The sequence below is a fragment of the Atractosteus spatula genome, chromosome 11, assembly GCF_055471065.1.
Source record: "Atractosteus spatula isolate fAtrSpa1 chromosome 11, fAtrSpa1.hap1, whole genome shotgun sequence".
Taxonomy (NCBI): domain Eukaryota; kingdom Metazoa; phylum Chordata; class Actinopteri; order Semionotiformes; family Lepisosteidae; genus Atractosteus; species Atractosteus spatula.
Window position 1 is genome coordinate 3,656,738 of NC_142716.1, and position 27,806 is coordinate 3,684,543.

Consider the following 27,806-nt stretch of genomic DNA (forward strand, 5'->3'; position numbering starts at 1 on the left):
TGTGCACAGAGCAGAGTATCTACAGCATTCCTGGAGGTGTCCTGACTTTTGTTCCAGCTGAGCTCACAGTTACACAGTGGTTCTAATTATTTATCTGCATAACTGAAATATGTCTAATGTGGTTCCAAAGCGTTTTATAGCAACTTGTAATGAAATATAAAAGACCTTTGCAACAGCCTAGATGTGTCTAATTAAGAAAATAATTAGGTTAATTGTTTAATTGACAACTCAGGTTGGAGTAAGAACCAGGTGACACTAGGCCCTCCAGGATACCCCTGGTCTACAGTATCTGTTACAACAGCAGTTACAAAAAAAAAATACATTTCCCACATCACATCATAACTGACCGAACCAAACTTCATTAAACATCATGCATTTTTTAACAACTGAGCCGTTTATAAAAAACACATCGGCGTTTGACAGCTTGGAACTGTATGGGACAGGAAGACAAAACAGCAATTGCAGGGAACTCAGCTGAAATCCCCACACTTAATCCTCTGCGTCTCTGGAGAGGGGAGACCGAACAGCCAGAGGATTAAAGAGCATGAAGGCTTGTGGGAAGTTCTCCCTCTCAGGAGCAAGAATAACAATTCGGATGCTAGCAAAGTGCAGGAAACACCAGACCATGCTTAGGTAACAACTTGTAAACATTTGCCCGGAAATGTAAAAAAAAAATGCATCAGTTGAAATAAATGTTTTTTCTTACTACTTCATAGTGCTGCTATCAATAGGGCTGTTATGACATACTGTAGCCAGGCAGGCAGTCCGCCAACTCACAGTTTCTGTGTTGTTAAATATCGATTTGTTTTCACCCTTATACGGAGAGCTTAAAAATGTTGTAATAAGTAAAAAAAGTGAGACCTGTACTGCACAACCGGTTTAATGGTTTTATCCTGCCAAGATAACAAATCCAAATAAAAAACAAGAATTGCTACAGTAAATTAAAGATAAGAAGAGAAAGATGTTGGAGAAGGAAGCTATTCTAATATAAAACCTCTTTAGAATCTGTTTAAGAGGATCTTGGTTCTCTCTTGACAGTACAGGTCTTAGCAGTTGAATTTCTGACTCAGTCCAGGTGATCCTTTGGTTTAGTGTTATATACAGTAGCAGCTCGATTTCCTGAATGGAGGGCATGTCTGCATGTTAATAAGTGGCTAATAGAGAGATGACAGAAAAACCCATTACAGTACAAAGAAACAAGAAAGCAAAACAACAGGTCAGCTGGAAAAACCTCAACAGGAATAAAACATCTGAAGTCCAGTGGGCACATTGCTTTTCTTTATTAACAGTTTTCTTTTCAACACAGAAGTCCATGAGATTCTGGACCGTCGCACAGATGTTCTCTACCGACAGTCCTGCATACTGTAGCTGTCTCCACACATGCATGAAATTAAGTGAATCTGGACATTCAATCTGCTCACACCATCTATGTTAGACAACTTCCTAAGTCTAAAAAACAAAACTCAAAATAATCATCTTCAAAAATTTGGCCAACAATATATCCTCCAAAATTTGAACACAGAAGGAAAGGAAAAAGTTTACGCAAGACAGGCTGTTCCAGAGACACGTAACGGTTTTTAATTAATATCTTTCTATTTTACCACATTGTAAAAAAAAAAAACATTCCCACTTTATAATATGAAGATTGTTTTATTAAACAAATAAATTAAGTACAGAAATATAAAATATATAAGATCTTGTGACATTTGTAAGAGTATATTCTTGTGTTTCAGCAAACTGTTCAAGAAGCATCTAAACTCATTAAAAATTAATGTTAATGTTGAAATTACACATAAGAAGTGCTTTTATTCCCCATTACCTAAGGTTTCAAATTAAAATCAGCCGCTGATCCTGTACCTTAATGATTGCTCAGACAGCCACACGCTGGTGGAATAAATGCCACTCTGTTCTACAGCGTTCCCTGAAAGCAAGCTACAACACTACCCAGTCTCCGGGGACATTTAACATCACAGAGGGAATGTTGTAGCAAACTTTTTTAAAAACCCAAACCCATGCTGGGCTCCAGAACAAGGAAAAAAAGCCTGTCGAAGAAAATTAAAGCACAGTCCCCTCGCGAAGTCCACTGTGATTGTGCTCTCTCCATTTTTAGATAACAAAGCTTAGCTTGGAAGAGGATCAGAAAAACCGACTTTCTCAAAAGGCCCGTGAACCCTGACGCAGGTCTGAGGACAACGGTACTCTGTCGAAGTCAGAGGGAACAGGGCACAGGGTTCCCTGGTGAAGTCTACAGGGAGCCGAAGAGGAATGTTCTAGTCTGCAAACACCCCTTGGCCGCTCTATGACCAAGATTTCGGCAGCGCCTGCAGAGAACGAAGACTGTCCAGTCGTGCAAGCTTCTCGTTTGAATGCTACTACTGTTCCCCACAAAGACACTCCGAAGCTTCAAAAACCTCTCCGCGCCACAGTAAAGGAAGGTAAATCAAATCTTTGTGCACCTTCCTCACAGACAACTAATTTCGACAGGAAAGGAGATCATTTACAGGGAGGGAGCTGCAGACGTCAAGCCCTCACATTAAAACATAAGCTCGAGTTAAAACACTGTAAAAAAAAAAATCTTGGTTACAAATACATCTGTCCTTAAAGCACAGTTACTTCCTGTACTAAAGCTATAAAAACCTCTATTTAAAAACAGCCCAAAACACTTTTTTTTTTTTAAATTTCACTCTCCCCTCCCTCCCCCCTTCCTCTCTGAAGCATTTACAGAGCCGGCCGTGTTAAAGTCTGCCCTGCTTGGCGTCTCCGATGGCGCCCCAGACGTCGAAGACGAACTCGTCGGGGAAGGCGAAGTCCCCCAGGGCCTCGTCCAGGGCCACGGCGAACTCGTCTGGGTTCCTCTTGTCCCGCCCCACCTCCACCATGGTGGCAGCTGACGGGGGGGAGAGCAGCGGAAATTAGACCCCAGGAGGCAGGAAGGCCTGAGAGAGCAGCGGGGCACCAGGCGGCCCACAGGCGGAGACGACGGCCCTCTCACTGGGGGGATCCAGGTTCTAGCCCCAGGTAACCAGCCTGCTAACCAGCCCCGAACCAGAACTTCTGAACGGCGGGGCGATTCTCAGAACAGGGAAGGTTGCGAGGGGGCTTAAGACGAGCACAGGCGTGACGGGTAATGGCAACGCTAATCCAGCAAGAGCTACTCCACAGTGGTCCTTAAAGAAAGCACCCAGGGACGCAGATGGAAATCAATGTAGGAAAAGAATAGGTAAAACTCTACCACAAGAGTGGTGGGGTTCTGGAGCTGCCCAGCCACGCTTCTTTAAAACGAGCAAGCAAGAGGGGGCAGGTAGCTTACGGGTGAAAGGAAACCTTCTCATCACGTCGGCCGGTCGCATCAGCTCACCTAACTCAGTGTCTCGGATTCCCATGTAGCTTTCCAGGAGGTCGTCCACTTTCTTCACGGCTTTTTCCTCAAACTCCGTCGGCTGGTGGGAAAAAAAAAAAAAAAAAGATTTCAGACATTGGCGAGCGCAGATCACGGCCTTTTGTTATCACCCGAGCGTTCGTTTCTCCGAGTGTCGGCCGGCTCCGCGTCCGTCGAAAACCGACTTACGACTTCCTCCAGGGTGGCGGGGCCTTTGGAGCGCAGTCGCAGCGTCCCTCTGCCTGTGCCGATCTTGTTCTCTCCTCCAGGCTTCGCGCCTCGGGACCGGGGCTCAATCATTTCTGCCACGGGGACAAAACAGGACAGACATCGCTGAGGGGGGGGGGGGGGGGGCGCTGGCGGCACGCTCCGATGTCACGTCCAGGCCCCCCTCTGGCTGCCTTCTGAGCCAAAGCGGAGAAAAGCTAAGAAAACCCTTAACTACGCAATGAGATGGGTTTGGCCTCTCGTAATGAGGTTTTAGAGCTCTATCGAAGATACAGCGCACTTTGGGTTACGGTCAAGCATTTACAGAATAAGCTGAAGCAACAGCTTCATACTGGGGTGCCACAGGAGGCGAGCGTGCTATTATTTTTAGTTTTTAACTTTTCTGGGTCCCAAACTGAACTTTTAGTTTTATTTTCATGTTTCCTCGCTGTTTAAAGGATTATTCCCTACCCCACTTTGGAGCACCCTGTTTATACAGGCAATTCTTATTTGATACTCTGGGGCAAGCTTCACGCATCATCGGACTGGGGAACAAGCGACCCAGCCACCTAGCTGAAGCCGAATATCTGGCTTCTTTCAATTAACAACTGGAAGAGATCCTTTGATCCTGTAGATACTAACTACTAAATAGGCTAGGCTGAATGGCTCTCCCGTGCATCCTTCTTACAAAAGGGTTTCCTCAAGTAAGACGACACACACCACTTCTGCCCACTTTTAAATTACAAGACTATCTTTGAAGGCAAGAGTTGGTACAAAAGAGAACCCCTTTTTTTTTGCGAAAGCCAGTTGTCACACTGCATGACACTTCAGAGAGGCAATTAAGCAAGACACTGCTGAAACACCAGCGATATTAAAAAAAGAGAATTGCATCCAATTTATTAAATATCAGCTCCTGAAAAAAACTTGCCTTGTTTCACAGACCAGAAAACATGTTACTACTGAACAGCAGAAAACGAGACAAAGTGAGTTAAGTTTTGAAAGCCTCTAAAAACAGAAGCCAACAAACCATCTGCTTAAAGACTGAAGTCATCTTGGCCTTTCTTTGTGCTGTATTCACTTGATTTATGTTGCACATCTCTTGAAGTAAAAAAAAAATCTAAATACTTTGGAAAGGATTAAGCACCTCCATCTAAATGCTGAGAAAAACAACAAATTAGTCCAGAGGAACAAGTTGCTTATTTTACGTAATGGGATGAAATAACAACAACCAGACCACAAATAGAACAATGCAAGTACAGCACTTCTATTTAGGAAAAAATACAAGAGGCACATAGCTTCAAATGACCCAAACATATAAAGGCAAAAGCAGATGTTTTTGTGTGCTTCTTGCTTTCTGTATTTTATATTTATTGGTTTTAAATTCTGACAGCTTACTTTGGAACATTACAGTGTATTAGATACAAATTCCCAGAGTTTGTATGTTCTGGGCTGATTTCAGGTGTATTAGTGATATTAGAAAGTTTTGGATATATGGCCATGATCCCCGAAAAAAAAAAAAGACTCGATTGAAATGAGAAATCACAACATTCTGACTTGGAAAAAAATCAATTTGGTTTGAAACTAGAACAAATGTTACTTTTGTAAATTTGTCTCCAAGACAAAAAAAAGACATTGAAAACAAATTGAATGAAATGGGGAACAGGAGGCACTTCTTTACACACAGGGTTGTGGGAGTCTGGAACAAGCTGTTCAGCCATGCTGTCAAAACCACTATCATTGCTTCTTTCATGAAACACCTGGGTGAGATCTTCGGATCATAGTAAAAAACAATTGTGCTAGTGGAGATGAAGGGCCTCCTTTCATTTGTAAGTTTTATGTTCTCATGAGGAAAAAAACATAAAATAAAGTACTGCCTCCGGAGTGAAGGACAAACTACTGCATCAACAATGTGCAAGATTTGGGTTTATATTGTCAGAAGGATAGGTGTTTGAACGACAAAGAGGAATAAAGCCTGAATGCACAACCATAACTTATTCTACAGAGCAAAGCAAATCTTGTCCAGCAGTGGTTGTACTGTACACGCTTGGTATTGTGTATACAGTGATTCGGCACCGCAACTGTGAGAAATTCACACTTCATTTCAAGAAAGAGCAAAAACTTAAAAGCAGTAGAAGGTCTTAGGAGTCACGCCGAATGAAAACATGCTTTTCAAAGGAGAAAAAAAATCCACATCCTAGAATCCATGGAGCATAAAAGCACCCGCATTATTTCTGCACCAAATAAAAGCACGTCTCAAAGAGTCTCTATGCACTGCAGTCTCTGCCCATGAAGGAGCACACACGTTCGGGAGCAGACTAGCAGGCAACATGGTTCACGGGAAGCTGCATGTTTTACATGGTGCTGAAACCAGGTCAGGGGTCTGCTCCTGTAGCTCGCGATGGAAAGTCCGTTGCAGCTGAGCTCGGTCTCACTGAACCGTACCCTTGACATCACTGATCAGTCCAGTTAAACACGCTTAATCATTCTACCTGTAAACCCACAGGACTTTGGCTGGGAAAGACCTGCTGTATCCAAAGACTCAGGTCACAAAATAAACATTCACCTAAGTCTAGCTTTTCCTTGTGCAAAGCCTGTTTTAAACATATTTACATTAACAGCAAGTCTGGATAAATGACTTGACTTAATTAAGGATCTCAGCTATTGGATCTTCTTGAAAGGTTGAAAACTCAGTTGAAAATCTGTCACCAAAACCCTTTTGTCTCACTAATACACTTTTGAGACAGCAATTGGATTGATTTTTTCTTACATTGCGAGTTGTTCACAGCCATCCCATTTAAAGGCATCAGTTTTACTTCAGTCTTAATGAGCTGCCTTTGAGTACACCTCAAGGAAAATGCAATTACCCTCCCTCCCCAGAACACAAGTGTGTTGCTTCAACAGATCAGACTTTATAAATAAACATAATATGTTTTTGCTCCTTAATGTAGCAATAGGATTCCCATTATGGCATGTAGAATACTCTCCTACAGAGGCAGGAACAGCTTGAAGCCAGTATGAAAACTGACCCTTAATCTTTGCTCAGAATTGCTCATTACTCCTTGAATGCTAGAAAAGCTGAAGTACAGTTGAATCACTCCTCCCCTCCCCTCTTTCTGCAACAGCCTGCACATTCAAACACTTTATAGTTTAATCTTGTTCTTTGAGACTGCCTCTAAATGTCACTCTTCAATAATAACATTATACCCTTTAACAATGAAGAAGTGTTATGAAATGTGCAAGCAACAAACATTTTTCACTTTGTTTTATCCTCCCAGAGTTTCATGAAACAGCTCATGACAACCAACAGCAGATGACAGACTGGCACTAACTTATCAAACTGCCTGTCTGTTTTGTAAACGCTTGGCCACTTTTAAACAATGTCTCTTGCCATCATCAATGTAGAACATTCCTTTATAATCAAATTACGGCCAAGCTAAGCAAAGAAAAACAAACTAGTCTGGGCTAACATTCAGCAAGAAGGTTTAAAGCATTATCGCTGCAAAAATACATTCAAATAATTTAAATCGATAATTTAGATCAAGCTATTTTCTTACAAATCTCACCATATCTTATTAAGATGAAAATGAAGACCTGTACTTGTACCAGAAAATACAAATAACTACTGCAGTAAGTCTTGTCAAGGGCATTTAAGCATAATTAAATAATACAGACTGGAATGCCATTTTAAGAAAAAAAATGTGGTCAGAAAATATTAACTTAAGAGAAAGATGCTGGACGTCTGAGCGGTTATTCTGTTCTGAATACAAACAAAGCTATTAGTTGAACATGCTAAAGTGTTTTAGCTTTCCAAGCATCTAAGAGACAAGGCTACTGAAGCAGATCAAGACCTAATTCATAAATATTGAATGGTGAGCTATTTTAGTCCCATCACACACCTCATCTGCGTTCTAAAAGAGACTAGAGAGAAATAAACTCGCACCACAAGAGAAGGGTCTGTAATCACTCACTGTTGCTGTATTAGTGCAACATAATCTCCTCTGAAAGCAGAAAACAATCCAACAGGCTCAGCTCAGAGCTCCTGTATACAGTGTAATGTTTAATTCTTTGAAGATTGCAATTTAACCATTAACTGTGCTGGTCTGTAAAAGCATTTTTTATTTTGAGGCAGGTGCGGGTCTTTTATTCAAGCAGAAACGCTTAAGGATCACTCTTCCTTCACAGGCACAAAGCCCCACACTTCAGGCAGCATAGAAGTTACATTCGTTAAAGGGCTGGGTCTCCTGACACAGGAAAACCCAATCTTATCTAGGCTCCAAGGGAGTGATCACCAGGAACAGGCACTAATGAGCAATTGTAAGCCACAGACTATTTTGTTTTAATTCAGGGAACTAATTCTCATTTATTTTTATAGAGCAATGGAAAACTATATTAATTTTCTAGTCACAGAAGAGGCACTCTATCCTGTTTGAAATTGGATACATGCAGATAAATTTGTCACAACAACTATTCACATTTAACACCTGCTGGGTTTAATTATCAATAGTGTCACGCTCCATGTAGAAGCACACAAAACTACCAGTCATACGAGTATTCTCCCCATGATCGCATTTCCACAGCAACACAATATCCAACCCAGGGTTGTAACTGTAGGACACAAATACTGATGGTTTCACAAATAAAACATTCAGCCATGTTGCAGTTGAAATAGTCTGCTTTCCTGTGATGAGCTGTAATGATCTGAGCTCAGACAGGACGTCCAGTCTCACTTACAGGTCATGAGCTGGGTTACCCTGAACTGGTGAACCCATCCCGTGATAAGTCACAGTAACAGCACATAAATCTGAAAATGATCAAATAAAAATAAAATACGAAAAATAGCCTCAGGAACATAAAAAGATGCCCATGACTATCCCCAGGTCAGGAATTTGCTAGGGGGGAGAAATGGAAAGACAATATAGCTCTCCTATAAAGCAGAGAAAATTTGAGAAAAATCAATTTGACCACGTGTAACTAGTAACACAAATGAAACAAGTTTCCTCTGACTGTGTATTGAAAACGTTAATGGACTTAACTGAAAAGCCCAATTATTTAAGTCTCCGATTACTTGAATTGCGTAAATTCTATAATGGAGATGGTCCTAAATAACAGTTTTCTTTTTTTTTTCAGAAAAAAAGTGAAACGGCTACTGGCACCCACCTGCACAAAAGGAAGCGATAGGAATGAAGGTTCAGAAGGTTCATTGCCACCTGGACATGTATTACACAGTGGTACACCAAGCATTAGCATTTCAAAACCCAGTCATGAGACGAGCACTTCAAAACACTTGCACATCAGTGCCCACAAAAGCACCAGTCCCTGTGCTTGCATTTCTTTCTCATCATTCAACCAGCCATCGGTTCGACCAAATTAGCCCTTTCTTGTGCATGTGGTGGATTGGGGAGCATTTGGTGGTCATTGTCGGCTTACAGCACAGCAGGGACAACTAAACACAGATGCAGTATGCAACATTTCAGTATCAAAAGACACGGGCCATAAAACAGCAGCATTCATCAGTCATTCCTGCTGGAGGAGCTGTAAACAGGCAGAGAAAGGGAGCAGTGTGACATCTTCACATAAAACAGGCTGACAGCTTCAGACAACGTGGCCTAAATTGTTTGCAGAGGAACTGGCACAGTATCTCTAGTCAAGCGCAGCCTTCATTTCAGCTTTCAGCTTTCTGGGCTTCAGGTTGTGGATACAGATTGTACAGTCCACTTCAGAGGCTGCAGTATCCGTGTTACAAGACTGAAACAAATCTCATGTAATAGTGATCAAGAAGAAGTGGTCATTGACTGATCATTTTCATTAACTGCATAACGTTTGCTTGCAGAGCCCACTTTTAATCCCTCCTTCTGTGTCAGAAAGAAAAAAAACTCATCACTACAGCTAAATCAACATACAATACATAACATGGAAAAGGGTTTACCAAGGGAACTGTATAGAGAAGAGAATTCCTATCAACTCAAGGAAATTCCATGTCCTTCCTCTGAATCAGCAGAATAAAAACTCTGGATAGATGGAGAGAGAGATTAGAATGTTTGCATGGTGTCTAACGCAGCATTCCTGAGCTTCCAAAGGTTTGAATCCTGACAACATCCTGTGGGATGATTCAGATACACAGCTTCATTCAGCAGCTTTCAACTAGAACTGCAAACACTTTCGATACATAATTTAACTGTTGGAAGCACAATCTCAAGAGTGCACTCTAATTTACAAGTTACACAATTTGACCAAATACTGGTAATTGAGTAAGCAGCTAAGGCACAAAAAGGCATGCTCATTTTCCAATGCCTATAACTTTTCTCCACCCAGAAGCTTCAAAGTGAAACAAATCAAGAAAACGAGAGTTAATAGGGTTCCATTCTCAGCAAAATATGTTCTGCTTCATGTACTGTAGCTCAATCTGCCCCAGAGCTGTGATGCAGCCATTTAGCGCCATTGCAAATCTTTTCTTTTCTCCTCGTGCTCTTGAGCAGAGCATCGACAGCTGTTTTCTGTCAGGAGATCAGCAGGGCTTCCTGCGTCCTGGGGGGGGGGGGGGGTGCCATCTCTGCAGGTAGCTCAGCTCTGAACAACCTGCCAGATCAATTACTGTTCTAACTGGACCGTTTCTTCCCAGCTGGGAGGGTGTTGGGCTAGATGAAAGTTTAAAGGACTGGACAGGCCATTTAGCCCCTTACTGCGTTTTTAAATATTTTTAGTAATATTTTACTTTCTAAAAATAGCAGGATTTGTATAGTTGTTCTTGTTTTAAAGGCATGTAAATATTGTAAATGTACAAACTTCTTTTAGAATTTAATGTAGGGGGGTGCAACTTCTTCTTTAGAATTCTTTTAATGAGCTTTTCAAGCACAAAAACCATGGTTTTCATGACCATCCTGTCATTTAAAGGAGGACATTGAAGACCAGGACTGGACAACACTGGACAGCCTTGGATAAATGGCATCAAATCAGTGTTAAAATACGGTCATCGTGTGCAGACTGGCAAGAACAAACTCACACTCTGAAACACACTGTTCGCCTGCCCAGCTCCTGTTTTTACTGTGCAGTCTGGATTCCTGAATGCCTTTAAAAATATACTTTGAAACCTGAGAAAATCTATTAAGCCCGAAGTGTCGAAGAGTATCTTTCCGTCACAAGAGGGTTTGGACATCTGCACTATCTCGGAGAGAAAACAGCAAAAGATGTAGACGAGAAAAACCGGAGTCACCAATACTTCCGAAAACATCACGCGTCATTTTCGTGGATGTGGACGCGTACATCCTGGATGTTGTACAACGAACATACACTGTCCCTGCAAACCAAATTAAGGTAATGAAGTTCACAGTACAGAGCTATTTCAGTAGTTATTTACCTCCTACAGAACTCTTTTCCTTCCAGTCCAGACTTTTCAGAACAGCATGGGTGCTGTGAATTCGGTTTCCTGGAAACCGAGCTATTAGGAGCAGTGCTGTGCGTAAACGGGGGGTGTGGAGAGGAAAGGGGGAAGTGGGTGGAGGACCCTTCTCTGAATATTAGAGCATTGCGCCACCTTCAGGACATATACTGCAAGTGCCACATATCGTTTTACAGCAGTTTTCACCTGCTGTAGATACATTCTGCAGACAAAGCAAAGGAACAGGTAAGTGCCTGGAGAAACGTGTCCCCGCTCTGCGAGCACAATACCGAGCCCAACCTCTAGCCAGACGGTCACACCCAATCACTAGCAAGACGTTTGGCAGGTCTTCAGGCCCGCATTACTTACCGAAAGCTTTCATGGGCTCCACCAGCTTCAGCGTGAAGGTCTGTCCCCGGGGCAGCTCCTTCAGCATCTTGGCCACCTCGTAGTGCCGGGTGCCGACGATGCTCGTGCCGTTGATGCGCTCTATGTGGTCGCCCACGCAGATGACCTTGACCCCGTCCGCCACGCTGCCTTCCTTTATGCGCTGGAAATCGAGTCATCGAGACCGTTACCCCCGCGCGCGCGTCATGGTGGCCAATTCTAAAAAAGCAGCCCTGTATTCGTGGAGCGCTTTTCATCTCCACAGACACCGAAGAGAGGGACACACAGGTGGAGCCCCGGTGCATCCGCTTCTGTGGAGTAGCGCCCCCTAGGCAGCTTTTCTGCAACTGCAGCCCCACTACGCCGCGGGCCCAGTGAAGGAGTGAGAAACCGCTTCCCTGGTGGAGTTAAGGGGGCAATGTTGGGGAGGCCAGACTGCAGAGCCCAGAGAGAAATTCAGCCAGGACACAGAGTTAACATCCCTACTCTTTCAAACAGTGCCAGGGGGACCCGACTGTCAGGACCTTCGATTAACATCTCATCCGGAGGGCGGCGCCTGCCTGGTCGCCAGACTGGAGCATGGGTTTGGACCTTTCGGCCCTGAGGCAACGGCGCCACCTGCTGCTCCACTGACACCACTAGCGGCAGCTATGTAGATCAAACCCATCCCGGTACTGACCAGGCCCAGCCTTGCTTAGCATCAGATCTCAAGCTCTTCTTTTCCCTCAGTTACCTCAAAGGGATTCACCATGTCAGCCCAACAGGTGAATAAGGACACCAGTATATTAAGATATGGAATTTGGAGTGCGGTGCATTGCAATGCTTATAGGATCTTTACATTTGTCTTGATTAATCAGCACACAGCAACATCCTACAGCTCACTGTTCTCAAACTGGTCGTTTGTCTTACTACCATCACCAGTTGTTAATTACAAACAAACTGGGTGTATCACATAACTGTTCCTCAAATGTTTAACTTTGTAAAAGTGACTCACATTATAAACGTATTATGTAATGATACCTGTAATGATACCTGTAACCAGAGGCAATACCTGAATAATGTCAGCCATTTTATTTTCAATTTAAAATTTTTTGGACTCCACCGAATTTTTTTTTTTAAATGTTTTTGTGATAAATAATTCAGCTGCATTCTGTCTGAATGTTTCTTAGATTTACCAAAAAGGTCAGACCAATACTTACTGACACCTGATGGTAAAGATGCAGAACACTAGACAGAACACAAGGTGAGCTGTTTCACTCGTGCAAACAGAAGGGACGAGCAACACTTGAAGAGCCGGATCTTCGTCAAGAATACCAAGCAGTACTCATCCACTTATTATCCTTTATCAAATTCCTGCATTCAAAGAATTAAGGCCAACCAAGGCCAAATCACTCCTTTCCTTTAATTCCACTCCCCGACTGAGGCTGCACAGAACCCATTATTTAAGTCAAAGGAAATCTGATCAAAGCAATAGATTTCCTTGACATGGCATTCTCCATCTAATTGTATTGATTCCCCCAGGACAAAAGAAGCATCACGTTTCCATTTGTCAACTGCAACACAGAACAGAGTCGATCTAGGCCTTTTTTAAGGCTTTTTAAAGCTTAATGCTTTAGGTTATGTAGATATAGCATTAACAATTATTTGATGATGAACAGATACTTTGTTATTCTTGCTGGTAGTGGACAGTGGGGTGACAGTCTCACAACTATGGTCTTGAGTTCGTTCTGGATTGAGGGATTTTCTGTGTGGAGTTTGCATGTTCTCCTAGCACGTATGTGGGATTTCTCTGGGTTCTAAAGTCTCCTCCCATTTTTCCCAGTGCTGGCAGGCTGATTTGACGGTGCTAAACCACCCACCCAGCAGGAGCGGGATATCCTTCCTCATTAATCTACCTGCTCTGGAATAGCTCTGCTGCCTCGCCGTCACCTGTATCATTGGGACAATGTTCATGTGAACATGATGCAACACTTCAATATAAACGATTGGCACAAATCTGTTCTATCCACAATTACGTTAATACCACTAAATGCATTTAAAGTGGAGCCTCTCCACAAAACTATTTACGAGGTAAATGTAACCATAAAACATTAATTCAAGAATGTTGCTTAATATAAATAATACATGAGATAACAAAGACAAAGCTTGAATAGCACTACTGTTCAACATCCCTCCATACCCCTCGATACCCTACAAGACAGCCTGTGCCCTCCACTGCCTGCCCAAGCAGCCCTTCCCTGTCCCAGCATCCCCCTGGGGCAGCAGAAGGGGAGGTTTCTAACATTTCAGCTCATGTCATAACGAGTCGCAACCTCCCACACAGCAAAACACTGATTACTGCAAAGATAAAGCTGGAAAATACTTTTGGGACTTTACTGCCAATACCGAACAGCCTCCTTCCAATTGTTAAAATGTATTTCCCCACCACCACAGCTGTAATGTCTGTTGCGGTTTTGACTCCAGGGTCAGACTCAGGCTGGTTAATGTTGATTTGCGAGGCCCCGTGCTTCAGATTAGAAAGATCTGGCTCAAGAAGACGTCCGGGACAGGTACTTGCACTTCACCACCACCAGGTGGCGGTTCAGGGTTTTGCCAGCAACGCCTGTCGCCCAGCAGTACTGACTGTTTCACAGTCAGTAACCCCATGAAACTGGGCCTTGAGGGGTTAATAATTAAGGGTTAATTTGTTTTTCTCCCCCCTATACAAAATGTAGCAAAGGTCCCGGAAGCACAAAAAGAAAACAGATAGACTCTCAACGCGAGACAGCATTTACAAACCGCCGCAATGCTCCCATTCCCCCCTTTTGAAAGCGGAAGTCTTTTAAGGAATACACCGAGACAAAGAGTGGCTTTTCAGCTCCGTGTACCTTTATAAAAGCGTAGCCAGCACCGTTGTCCGTGATTGTGAGGCCTAAGGCATCTTCTGCTTTGATGACTTCCACCTCTTTCTTGATTCCCTTGACGTGGGCGAATATGAAGTCTTCCAGGCCGATCTGCCCCCCCAGGAGCTTGTCCATGTCAATCTTGTGCGTGTTCAAGGTGCAGAACATGATCTGTTAAAAACAAAATGTCATCGTCAACAACCGCTAAAGTATGTTTTGCACAATACAGAACCGTATTAGCTGCACTAGTTCATCAGGCAGTGTGCACGTTTGACATGTACAATGCGTTCTGTGTAAAGACGGAAGGAGTTTGCAGCCAGTTTGAAATATTCCACAAGTAAGACGGTCAGGAGATGAATCAAATCAAGAAGTACAAACCGTTTTAGGAACAAGAGAACAGTAATTGACTTCATAGTAACTGCGCACAGCTTCTAGTTTGGGACGTGTGAGAACTTGCAGTCAGACAACCTGACACCAGCCTAAGGACGATGCCAAGACTTTCCAAATACTTGGCTGGCATGCCACCATTCCTGACGACACAAAGTCACGCCTGATCCCCGGCATTTTGTTTAGTCTAACCACGCCGCTTCAGATCTGCATTAATAGTCTGAAAATGCAGCTCCAGTAATGGACAGGGAGAACACTTGGAGATAAGAGGTTTCGCGGAACATGCGCATTTGGGAGGGTTTCACGAAGGCATCAGGGCTCATGTCTCGGGAGCACAGGGGCTCTCGTGTCTGGAATTAATGACAAGTAAAACAAGTGGCCACTCTCATGGTTATTCATTGCACGTGACCACATGGCGTGAATATTAAATGAGAGTCTCCTCTTTGATCTGGATGCCATGGACCTCCCACAGTCTCTGATCTCTGTTGTTCTTAGCAGGGTTTGCAGTTGTCTGACATTCGGGGTTCAGGCCAGGCTCATCATCCTGCACCTGTTAGTCAAAGGATGCTTGCTGAACACGCAGCACCTTGCTTCCTGGCCCGTATTCCAGCAAGAATTGTTTCAAAGCCCACATTTAAGCTGTTGGGAGACCAGGTGTCCTTATCCCTGTAAGCAAACCTGCAGTTACCAGAGCCAGGACAGCAACGGAGAGCTAAATGAGAAAAGACTCCTGCTGCCCCCCTAGCTACTTGCTGTAGCTAAAGTCCTGTAGAGCTAATCACACCACTTAAGAGTAACGTTATTCCCTTACTTTTAACTCCCAAGGGAAGAATCAAATGTCTTGGACAGAAATACCAATAATTTATTACTTTGGAAAAACAATAACGACTGTTTAACCTCGATTGGCTCGAGTTCAAACCGCAGTCGTTAGACGTACCCCACATTTCGGCAGCTTTCTGAAAACGAATTCACCGTTATGCCTCCTGCTGCGGTTCTTGCGTGGTTGTTATTGGCATTCGGAGGCTGTGGTCTGAAACCTTCCCCACCGCGACCACGATCCAGAACCTGGAGTCACACCTTTCTGTCCCTGCTCCTGGCAGGAGGAGGGAAATGCGATCGCCAGGAACACGATACAGCACTGCCCTGCTCATACCCCCCTGGCTAAATGGCAGAGACAGGAAGGGCCAAGTGCAAACGTTCGAGCCATGAGTCAGTTATTCCTAGTGACGTCTCCCTGGTGCCACAGCCCCTTTAAATGAAGCAAAACGTCACCCAGGGACAATTCTGGAAGCCAAACGAATTGGACCCGTGAGGACTGCCAAGCTTCGTGTGAGATACTGTCATTGTGAGTACTCTGCCAGGTTTTGTGTTCACAGAGACAGTAAAATGCATTCATGCTGCTCACACACAGGTATCATACACACGCTGGTACTCCTATATTGGTGGAGATCTTGACCTTGACTCTCTTCTATTTTTACTGCCTTGTTCTCCCAGTGTCTCTTGCAACTCTACACGGGGTGAAAGCAGACGTGTCTTTATGGCCCATGCCTCTGTCCCCAGCTACTTTATACAACTCGCTGCATCACAAACATCTACTATATAATGGCAACACCGCACACAAGTACCTACCAATAAACAATTTAAGAAAAGTTTTAGGCATGTGAACAACCTAGCAAGATTCGATAGGGCTAACAAGACCCAATCAAGTTAAAACTTTTAATCGTCTGTCTCTTTTTCCACAGTGAATACCTCACGCTTCATTAGGGATATTCAAATTAGACGAATTGGTTATGGAAATACTCGACCCTAGCACAGCTGCGCTTCCACGTGAAACCAGCAAGTCTTTTTGAGATTCAGAATGAAACAATTGAACACCTTTAAGCAAGAATCAGAAGGCTTTGTATCGGAGTTCCCCATTATTTACAGGGCGTTTCACAGAGCCCGCTAGATGTGCCAGGCGCCGCGGACTGGAGCGTTGCCCCTGGCTACGGCAACAACGCGCGGCGTCTCGGGCGCCGCAGTGACGTCGGCAATCTCGGCTCCCACTTTGCACCGCGGCCAGACCCCTCAGCCCGCAGCGGGGAGGGGAGGGGAGGGGGGAGTGTGGAGGAGGCGCACCTACGCCAGCCGAGTGGGGGGGGGGGAGATCTCAACAGCCGCTGGGAGTGACGTAACAGAGATGGGCGCTTTGGATGATGGGGTTTCAGCACTAAGACGTCCTGCTTCTTCCAGAGCTTCAGCCTTGACCGAGGCGTACTCTACCTGGGCATGGAAGTCACGACAAGCCCCCCCCCCAGTTACCCGATTCCTGTTATCTGTTTGGCTCTGACCTCCAAAGGGATGTTTTGCTGTACCCTTGAGCAAACTGTTTCACTCCTACGCCTTCAGTGATGGCCGGTATAAATGAATCTCCAAGGTGCTCGTTGTAAACGAAGATTTCACCAGAGGTAAAATTAGACTCCCCCCCCAAAAAAAAAGATTTAAACAAAATAAAGTTAACAATAATTAAGCTACCAGTAATTTGGTTGGGAAAAAAATTGATAACCTCACAACTCAAATGCAATAACACACCTTTCAGTATTTCACCTTTTAAGTATTCAATTCTGTATTTTTTAATTTGACTTCAGAAAATAAAACTGCAGCAAAGATACTGCAGCTACAATAATTGAATATTATTTACAGTTATGAGAACAATACTGCTACAGAAAAAAAAAGTCAAGGAGAGTACAGGTATTAGGGTTTGTAGTCGCTCCTCTTAATTTATGGTCTACAAACGATTCCAAAATACATATTGAAACCATCTCATAAATTAGTCAGGGTCTTTTGTGCTTCAAGCAGAGAAGGAAAATCAAAAAAGGATGCAAATTTGCTAACAGCGTAGAAACAGGTTGCTACTGAAGCCCACCAGCTGCTGATACGCAGAAAGGACACGGCTGAGATTTAGAGGCTTTCAGAGCTGTTGCTGTGAAGAGGACTCTGAGTCTCATCCATGAAAGGACACAGTACACCTCTGTGTCACAGTGTGCAATTCTGGAGGGAAATGGGAGGCATTTTTGAGATAAGACAAGTACTTTTCATATGCTTTTATGTAAAAAAAGTACTAAAACTGCTTTGCTTTATTTTCTTAATGGATTCCCTACACTTTTAGAAACTAGCAAGTTTTTTAAAAGTGCCAGAACAGGCCATTACTTTGAGGTTAATATTTGATTTTTTTCTATTAAGCACTGCACAGAGTTTAAAAAAATGTGCTGACACTACTGTAAACACGCAAATCTAAGCAGACACCTCAAGCAGCAGAAATAAAAATCACTCACCTACAACCAATCCTTTCACTCAGGCTTGAAGTGCATTCAAATAAAAAAAAAATAGATATTGTACTTAGTTACTTTGAAGTTTGTAACGTCTGCTCAGAAAGAGAGACATATTAATCGCAACATCAAACAAATCAACAATACGGGCAGGATGTGCAAGCTGGAATCATAATTAGCCATGCACAATTTAATGACAAACATAAGTTCAGAAGCACTAATTACTATTGAAACTAAGCCACTCTGAACAAATCAGACAGTCAGACTGAAAGCAGACACACCACTGAAATGCTCCATCAATAACCTCACTCTGTCATACGTCAGCTAACAGGAACACAGCTCTCTGCTTCAGAGCCGCACAGCTCTCTTAAACTGCCTATGATAACGGCAGCGTGTGTATATTGTACACCATCGATGGGGATATGTGAATGGAAGTAGAATCTTTCAATCCTGCAAACACCAGGCTTAAAATCACTCCAGCTTCGAGGGTGTCTGCTGAAACATGTTCTGTGAACAGAAGAGGCAGCTCGACTCAAGAGTCGCACTTGTTCTCACATTCCAGTGTTGTGCAACACATGCAATGGGAGCGTGTGCTTTCAACGACACTGGGCACCTGCTCGTACCCCCGTTTGCCAAGAACATCCGACGAAAACCCCACCTCGGGACCTAGACGGGAAGCCAGACATGGGGCAGACTGGTCCTTTAAAATGCAAGAGACCTTTCATTTATCATGAAACGATCATTCGATTGGCTGCCATCTAGCATAGTGACTGGAGAGACAGCAGAAAAGAATCATCTTGAAATTCTAGGAAGATTTGTTTGACACCTCTCTGAAAGACTGTGATGAGCTGCCATCAATTCTGCGTCCCACAGGAATCCCGTGCAAAGCAGTGTGTTTACTTTGCAGAGAGAACGGGCAAGACTTACACTGAAGAGCAGCTGTTATCCGCAATGAACTGTCGTGCACTTGTGGAACAGACAGCAAGAAACACAAAGAGTCCCTTGAAGCCATTGTATCAAAGTTACCTGAAATGCCCTTCACTTATCTATACAGACCAAATACAAGACTTGAGCTGAGCCGTTTAGAATAGCACTGCATATGGGTGTTAAATCCTTTCCACCCAAATCCTTTGCAAATTTAGTGGAGTGGCAACACCCAAGTGTAGCACAACAACGTTAATTATCATTATTGATGTGTCCTCTGGCCTGCAAGGCACTCCTGCACAAAACACTTTACAAGCTTCATCACACACCCTCCTTGGCAGCACGCCCTTCATATCGTCATCGGCTCCTGCCGTAAAAAAATTCCGCGCCATATCAAACCTGATCACTTCCAAAGAAGAGAAGGAAAAAAAAAAATAATCGCTCGAGCCACATCGTGTAATTCATCCCAAGGCAGAATAAACAGGTGTGGCCCGAGGCATAATGATGACAGACTGTACGTCAAACCACAGAATCCTGTACTCTGTACACTTCAGTTGCAGTCAGAGGTACGAACACTATGTAACATGAGAAATACCCACACACACAGCCCTTTTTCTGCGGATTTCCACAAGTACTTTTTTATTCTAAGTGCTTTAAGTGAGGTTTTAAGATCTATGCATCTTAAAAATTCAAATCCTAACTAAAAGCATTTGTTAGATGCCAAGACGATGTTATGACGGCTCGTATGCTTGTGCATTACAGCAGGCCGTCGCCGATCACAGAACCACACAAGCTGGAAATTAGTAGATCTACTCATAAGGTTTTGATCTCTGTCAAACAACTCAAGCACATGAATATATTTTAACCCCTCTTAACCGGACTCGATACTTGGCATTTTTTGAAGGGAGGAAAAAAGCAAAACAAAAAAAACTGTTAGTATCTCCTTCGCGAGTTGCTTTTTCATAAAACATTTTAGGAATGCTTTTAATTCTTTCCACATGGCCCATGGAGGGTGGGCACCATTCCTCCTTTATTGAGAATTTCCCTTTGATTCCCCCCCTCACATTCCTTACATCCGTCTTAATTTGTTTTTCCTCGCGGATATGCCTAGGCGCAGAATGAATCTCCTAGCTGCAGTACACGGGGAAAACTAATAAAACTTTTTGCGTACCTCTATTTACTGAATTTCCCACTGAGGCAGGCAGATGTACTACAAAGCAAAAAAAAAAAAAACCTTCACAACAGAACGGGAACCAGAAAAAGTAACACCAGGTTCGTCATCTGCAATTAAGAAACAGATTCCATTGACTCCTGTTCTACCAATACGACAAGTTTCAAGCCCTTTGGGCATTTCATGGCGAGAGAAACCATTCCGTGGGTTTTGGGACGTTAAACACTGCCAGCCACTCCAGGCAGTTGCAGGCCCCCAGAGGAGCCGTGCTGAAGATTATCTTCACGGCTTTAGCCTGTGCCCACCCAGCAGGATGTCGGGGACTTCCTGCAGCTCCCACAGCGCCCCCGAGAAACCGGGAAAGCTCACAAGAGGAGCTTTCACGCGTACGTACCCTCAGCCTCAGATGAGCCTCGAGCAGGGAGCTGCGTCAGCCCTGCTTCGGCTGTAAAAGAGCAAGTCGAGGTCAATCCCAGGCTGCAGAGCAGCAAGGAGAGACGTGTGTGCCCATTTCTCCCTGCTCTGCTTTAGATTCCCTCCACCTTCCTCGCTCCCCCTCACACCCGGAGAAGCTCGGCACTCTTATGACTTCTCAGTGTGGAACTAACCTGTGCTTGTTCCTTCGCATCAGACGGATTTTATCACTTAGAAATTCAAAAGGCCGGGGAAAATGACCATCTTCGTTGTACTTTGTGTCCTGACATTTTACAGAACAGACACGGCATTGGCAAATTCGTTTAACGCAAATTACATTTGGTACCAACATGGCTGGCCAGCGGCTGGTCTGTTCTGCGTGTTTTTGCCACACTCATTGATGTCCATCAGGACAGTTCCAAAAATGCTTGGTTGGTCACTAAAAAGGACTTGGCGCCACTGCCAGCGAGTCCACTTGGGAACTTGCTTGAAAGTAACCAGGCGGGATGTTCAGCTGTGTTTTTTATTTTACTTGTTTGATTTTTTGATTATGACGTTCAACATCACCTGTGCCAAATCAAAACTCTATCGCTACCAATGTGACTTAGTGCTTATGCAGCAGTCCCTGGAGTGTATCACGGTCAGTCATGAAGGATCAATTAAGTAACATAACGGCAAAAACACTTAAGAACTGAATTCCATGTTTTTCTAAAAACATACATGCATAAATGTAGGGACACTCAGTTTACTTCAGAAGAGAAAACAAATATGCCAAACCTCAGCTTTCTACACTCAAGAAATAAAATCAAAGCACCTAATAACGATTAGCTTCCAGCGCATCTTAACACTATGCAATAAACATTCAGCAACTTAAAACCAGAATTTTCTTTACTATTAATGTAAAGCTTGCCAATAAAAACATCTCAGGTATCAAGCAGCTGCCCCTGCCCCTGCCCTCCCACGAAACACGAAACGTCTGAGCTGGGGAAGAAGCTCTGAAGTCAGCGCTGCTCCTAACAGCTCCCATCAGTCTCGGAAGCTGGAAATAAGAAAAAATAAATAAAGACACAGGGGCCCGAGAGAGGATGAGCTGTCGGGGTACGTGTACAACCCTGACAATCATGTCGCCAGCCACCTGTGACAGCAGGTCTCCAGGAGGGGGCGCACCAGGCCAGAAGGGTTGGGATTAGTTGGGCGGGGCTCTCCTGGCTCCTGGCGCTACAGTGACCCCTGCGACCTCTATCTTCCTTGCCTCACTCCTATATTTATTGTTCCACAACATATTTATTGTTCCTGTTGTCTACATTGTGTGGTGTTGACTGTTGTACTGTGTACGTCCCGAGAGATCCGTGTGGTTAAGAACTCCAATGTATGTGTACACGAGTCTATATCCCGAGAGATCTGCGTGGTTAAGAACTCCAATGTATGTGTACACGAGTCTCTACAGGCACCTGCGGGCCCTCTGTGCGGAGGCACACTGAACCTGCTCTGTGGGGCTGTGGAGCACAATCAGCTCGTCGCAAACAGGTTGCGTCTATAAAAACACCACCGGCTCTTTGCAAGAGGGCGCGCTTCTATAAAAACAACTGGCAAGCCTACAGTTACACAACCAAGCAGGAACCACTGCCTTCAGCCAGGGGTTCCCAATCCTGATAGAGGAGGCCCTCACACCTGCTGGTTTTCATCCCCACCAATCCCAATTCTTTAACGGGAGCCTTAATGCGTCCATCTAGTCCAGTGACTGGAACATTGGCCAGCTTCGTTTTTGTTCTACACAAAAGTTTGGAATTGTAGGTTACTGACTTACGACATGCATTATTTAAAAGACAACCCGAGCTGAAAACAATCAAACAGTTCAAACGGATCCTACGTTTAAGCCAATTAAGGGGTCAGCTGCTTGGCCGAGCTGGGCTGGAACACAAACTCGTGTTTGGGAGCAGGACTGGGAACTCTGCCTTAAGATGAAGCGCTTAAGGAGCAAGTATCCCTCGCAGAAAAATCCTGCTTGTTCCTATTTGTTAACACATTGTGTACGTGGTATGGTATAATGGCCAACTAATAATCTGGCTACTATTTAAACTCTCGCTCTCTCATAGGGAAAACAAAACCTACCACTGTATAGTTTGCAATCCAAATGCTGTGAGCTACAAACCAGAACTGGCCAGCTCCACCCCAAACACCAGGGGTATTTCAGAGCTACTGTAGTTTATCTGATTCTAGCCCTGAAGGCTTTACGGACAACAATTACAATTATCCGAGGCAGGGGAACAGAAGTCAAGTGGTGGAAAGATCAGGGTCTCAGCTGGTTTCGAGAACTGGGCGGTGCTGCGGGACTTTGCCCTAGTGGTACTCTGGCAGACAGCCGATAAAGAGATTTGACCATGAATCTTTACAAGCAGGACCGAAAGGGAAAACGCCTGGTTGTTCTTGTTGTAGCCTTCCCTGGAACGCACAACTGATTTTCCAGAACTGGTCACTGTGGATTTGACACTATATGTCAGGAAGGGTTTTTTTTCCAGTTTACAAGTATTATACATTAGTGCTCTAATATCCAGCAATCTGCTACACCCTGGGCAGTGCCCAGTGCAGTAATCACTGGTTTGAGGCTGTGATTTATGACCTTGTTATTCATTTTGTAATATAATCCATTAAGGAGCATGTATTGAAGCTTTAGCGTCACACTTCAAAGCGTAAAATAAGTAGCGTTTTTATGAGCAATTATAGCTGCAATTAAGGAGTGTGAATGTCCGAAAAATAAATCTGGTAAAAAAAATTTGCTGAATTTGAAATTTTTCGAAATTACATTATGAAGAGATAAACAGTACTAAAAATATTGACACTTGAGCCATTAATTAGTAAAGGTTTATTTTAAGGCAGAAACAGGATTTCAGTCTGCTAATAGACTGTGTTTCCACCTACATTTTCTCAGGATGGTCTGCCAGATCAGCTGCAACCTCATTAATATACTTCAAAACCCACAAGTGACAAATTTTCATTAATAAAAATAATATAAACAGGAGGTCCATTATTCAATAAAGCAACTAACAGCAATGCCAAGAATGGAGTTCCTGCAAAAGGGGCCATTTAAAAAAAAAAGTTTCTGACAACAGTCTGGAAACTCAACAAAGCACCTGCACAGAAATTCTGTTGCATGCCATAAAACACCAAAGCTGGGCTCTCCATTAGTTTCCTCTGTACTCAGTCTTTTTTTCCTGTTTACAGCTAACACTGAACATCAGCTGTCAGGCTGGCTTCAGACAGACACTCTCTCTTTCCTGTCAGCCTATTCCTGCTACGGCTGGCACTAAGTCTCTTCAATAAGGCCTCAGTTGATATAAAAAGTCCCATGGATAAACACTGTCCAGACTTATGTCCAGGGTAGGCAGGCACTAGGAAACTATCACCAATGACCTTTCAACACTGATGACATAAGCTATTCAAATATTTGTCACCAGGAAGTACTTTCCTTTATACTATGCCACACGTATTGATGAAGTTTGAAAAGCAGAAAAGGAAGCATTAAAAAGCATTGAAAACACACCTCGTCACCCCGGTTACATGTTCCAATTAACCATGTGCACAAAGGAAAATCCACTGACTCCAACAAAACGTTTTTGAGCTGAAAAGCTATTTTTCAAAGTATATCAAGGAAATGTATAGTACCAAAGTACACTAGACATACAAGCTTATTAAGGTAGCTGACTAATAGTTGGGATAAGAGTCAATACTTTTAGAAATAAAAAACCTAAAGATCATACGAGGGGGAAAAAGCACATTGTAAACTTTTATTCAATAAATAAACATGCAATGCTGCCCTGTTTGAGGTTAGGTACCACATTTATTCAAAACGGATGGGAAAACGGAGCAGACAGTTCTGTCCAGGAAACGAACGTGTGGTATTGAAAACCAATGAGTCCCATAGCCCTGTGTTCCACCCCAGGCAACTAAATCAGACACCCAGTCAAAACGCTTTTAAAAGAAAAGACAGTTAAACATACAGTATATGACGGGTTCAAATTAGTTTAAATAAGGTGAGCATCAGGCATTCACCTAACTTCATCAGTCACGATATATCTTTAGATCTGCATGTTGTTGTTTTTTTAAATTATTCAGGAAGCATATGCTCTGAACGTTAGATCAGTAACTCAGGTGCTTTGCCAGATCAAAGTCTAACCTTTTACGCAACAGTAACCCTATGGAAACCCGTTCCAAGCAGGCTGTGCTTCGCTTCATGCGAAACCAACTTTGAGCGAGATCTGGTTTCAGAGGCAGCCGTGCAGGAGTGACCCCAGCACTCCAATGAGTACTTTCTCAAAATCCCGGAACATCAGCCACACGCGGCTGTGCTTGGGCCTTTTCCTCGCTACCACACGCCGGACACGAAACTACCTCGCAGATCTTGAAGATCAGCAGACGGAAGAAAGATAAACTTCTGACTCACGAGTTAATGCCTCAATCCCTTTACGGTTTAATTTACCGCAATTACAACACCAGCTTAAACAGCTAACCTAATGGCTGGGCAGATCCAAGGGAAGCCCAGGTGCTCTGCTTCTAAAAGACAGAGGATCACCTCAATTCCTGATGAAAGGCAGTGTTTCACCTAAGCGAGTAAAAAAAACCCAAGGTCCTTCAATATATGGGAAAGGAACAATTTCCCCACAGAAAATATCACCCCTGAAGAGTCAGTATTTGTCATTTCCAGTCAGCCTTACTCTCATAAACAAATGCACGACTGAAATGGTAGACTATTTGGCACCTTCACCCACCTATTTCCATTGGAATTCAAGAAGAATATTTGAAAGTGTATCTGGAATGGTAACATACATTCTATCAGCACATCATCTAGGTTTTATCATTACTGTAGTTTTCTGGCAAAGGAACAAGAGAAAGAACCACAGGAATTTAAATGGGAATAATACTTGTTACTCTTCGTGTACGCAGTGCAACCAGCCCTGGTTTCAAGCAAAGGCACAGGTAAAGGTTTATTCCATGCTGAAAGGAAAAGAAAAGAGACACGACGTCTCGGCTGTAGGGCCTTCAGCAGGTGCGACCTCTTTGTATGTCGCGTCTGTATTTGGATACAGTCTAGTCTGCGCGCACACCGGCTCCTGAGAGAAAAAGGCTTGCACAGAGATCATTCACTTTCAGCTCAGCCTCATTTCCATGCGTTTGTATTACAAACACTGCACTCAGCGACGGCAAGGGCTTCTGGAGAGGGGAGAGGGGAGAGGGGAGGCAAACCAGGACATTGATCCGAGAGAGAAAGTCCAGTTTTTAGTTTTGAGCACTTGAAGCGCTTTTTGCGCCATACCCCTTACTTTGCCAGGAAGGTCAGTTGAGATATTCTCGTTTATAACAACAACACGGAGAAGCTTCGATACACCTCGGGGCTTACTGGAGCACTCAGAGAAAACATCTCGCTCAAGGGTACAACAGCAGTATTCCACTCTGGTCCTGAACCACTGCCTGATCTGTTCGATTATGAAAGTTATTAATTCACTTGCAAAGCGGTTTTAACCGCGAACTATTTAATAGACTGTTACAATACTTCGCGTTATCCGTGAGAAGCAGGGATTACTCTGCAAGAACTACGCAGCGCGTACTGAACAATGTGAAGCATTGTGCTTCGCCGGGACAGGTATGTCAAAACGCGACTGGTGATTTTTTTTTAAATGGCATTTTACCTCATTGATCTGCCTCTCCGTGCAACCTTAACATCTGCGATTTATTCAGGTTAATTTAGTGTCAGTATCGCCATCACAGGTAATAATTGAATAATTCACTTCAGCAACAAAAATCGCTTTGCGTCGAGTAAAAAAAAATAAATTAAATATTAATCTAGTCCTTAGATCTCTTGCACTGACCCAGCAAAACAACTTTAATCGACCTAAATTAAGAACTGCTAAATAAGATTCTTCTAGTTTAACGTTAACCAAGAATATTAAGCCACTGGTTAACTTTGCTTAAACAGAAAGCTCGGGTTGAACGCGTCGTGCTCACCATCGGAAATACTTTGGGAGGGGGGAAAGAGTTATATTCGTGTGCATTTTACCTAAAAAGTTCGGACCAGTGCACCTCAACAGGTTTCTCAACGCAGGCTGCGCGTATCCGAGTCGTACACCTGGAGACCTGCGGCACACTTTTAATTAAAACGATCCGTGATGCGCCAGCAAACGCAGTACCCCCCCCCCCCCCCCTCCCCGACACACACACACACACCACATTTTGACTCCCAAACAACCAAGCGAAGCTGCATTTCTGCCACTGCAGGAGTGCTAATCGGATGTATTCGCTAAAAACTGAAACGGGGGGGCGGCAGGGCAGTCCCGGGTACAGCCCGAGAAGGAAGGTTGAAATCGCAACACGACCCAGCGCAAGGTGTACCTCCGTCGCCTGCAGGTTGAATGCCTCGGCTATTCTCCCGTAGAGCTCCTTGACGTTGGTGAAGCCCTCGATCCTGCCGGTCGGGCTACCGTGCGCCAGTTGCGTGTGGAAAACCAGCTTGGGTCGCAGGCTGGCCGGCGGGGGTGGCAGACCGGCTCCGTTGACAGTCGCCTTGGCTCCGCTGCCTCCGGCCAGTCCCCCGACCTCCTCATTCTCCACCAAATTCGAGCTCTCCCTCGACTTGTTCTTCTTTTTCCTGAGTCCCAGTGGCATCTCGCTTCTTCGGCTTAAGCCCCCACCGCCAGCACCGCCGCTGCTGCTGCTGCTGCTGCTGGCGTAAGATTTTGTTTGTTTGTTTTTTTTAAAAAAAAAACAACAACAAAGATTTCAAAACATAAGGCAACCTGCGCCAGAAACACTCTCGCCGGGAAATCAACCTGCGGAAAAGTTCGCCCTCCTCTGCCTTTCACAGTCTCGACTTCGTTCTTCGACAGCGACACGGCGCCAGCCTGCCGATCGCCAAGCCCTCAATATTCAACAGGTAGGACGGCCAATAAGAAAGTGTCTTCCCGTTCGCTGTATCTGCAAAAGAAAAAAAAGAGGCTCTGCCATAGACTTTAACAGGCGGTGAACAAAGGCTTCACTGTTGCGACATTGTGCGAACGCAGGCGCAGTGGGCGAGGAGTCCAGGGCGGAGCAGTTAACGCGGAGGACGTCATACCGAAACTTCTTCACCTGTCGCAGGTGATATAATTTTATTAAAGAGACAGCACTCCCTTCTCAGCGCGGCAGCCTCGGGACGTGTGCCGCAGATACGCACAGGCCGCGGGTTAAATAAAGCACGAAGGAGAACACGAACACGCAGGACCGCAATTTAAGTGGACGAGCCCTGATGTAGGTCTGTCAAGAGCCCGAGCGCCACCAAACATCGAAACGTCTGCTGGGATCGGTCTGATAGCGGTTCGTCCCTGCCTGGAGAAGAGCATCT

General features: G+C 44.1%; 1 protein-coding gene across 3 annotated transcripts; it reads right to left on the minus strand.

The window, feature by feature from the left end:
* Positions 1-1,258: 1,258 nt before the first annotated feature.
* gipc2 (GIPC PDZ domain containing family, member 2) lies at positions 1,259-27,760 on the minus strand. 3 transcript variants are annotated; one of them, XM_088926533.1, is made up of 7 exons: positions 27,256-27,760; positions 26,819-27,146; positions 14,216-14,401; positions 11,331-11,511; positions 3,569-3,681; positions 3,359-3,440; positions 1,259-2,887 (listed from the first exon to the last, which is right to left on the minus strand). In XM_088926533.1, exons 2-7 carry the CDS (start codon positions 27,089-27,091, stop codon positions 2,736-2,738), a joined length of 987 nt encoding a protein of 328 aa, XP_088782659.1. In that variant the 5' UTR covers positions 27,092-27,146; positions 27,256-27,760; the 3' UTR covers positions 1,259-2,735. The 3 variants fall into 3 exon arrangements, with proteins under 3 accessions (XP_088782659.1, XP_088782660.1, XP_088782658.1); XM_088926534.1 differs by having other exon boundaries at positions 26,819-27,149; XM_088926532.1 differs by having other exon boundaries at positions 26,819-27,493.
* Positions 27,761-27,806: the final 46 nt, after the last annotated feature.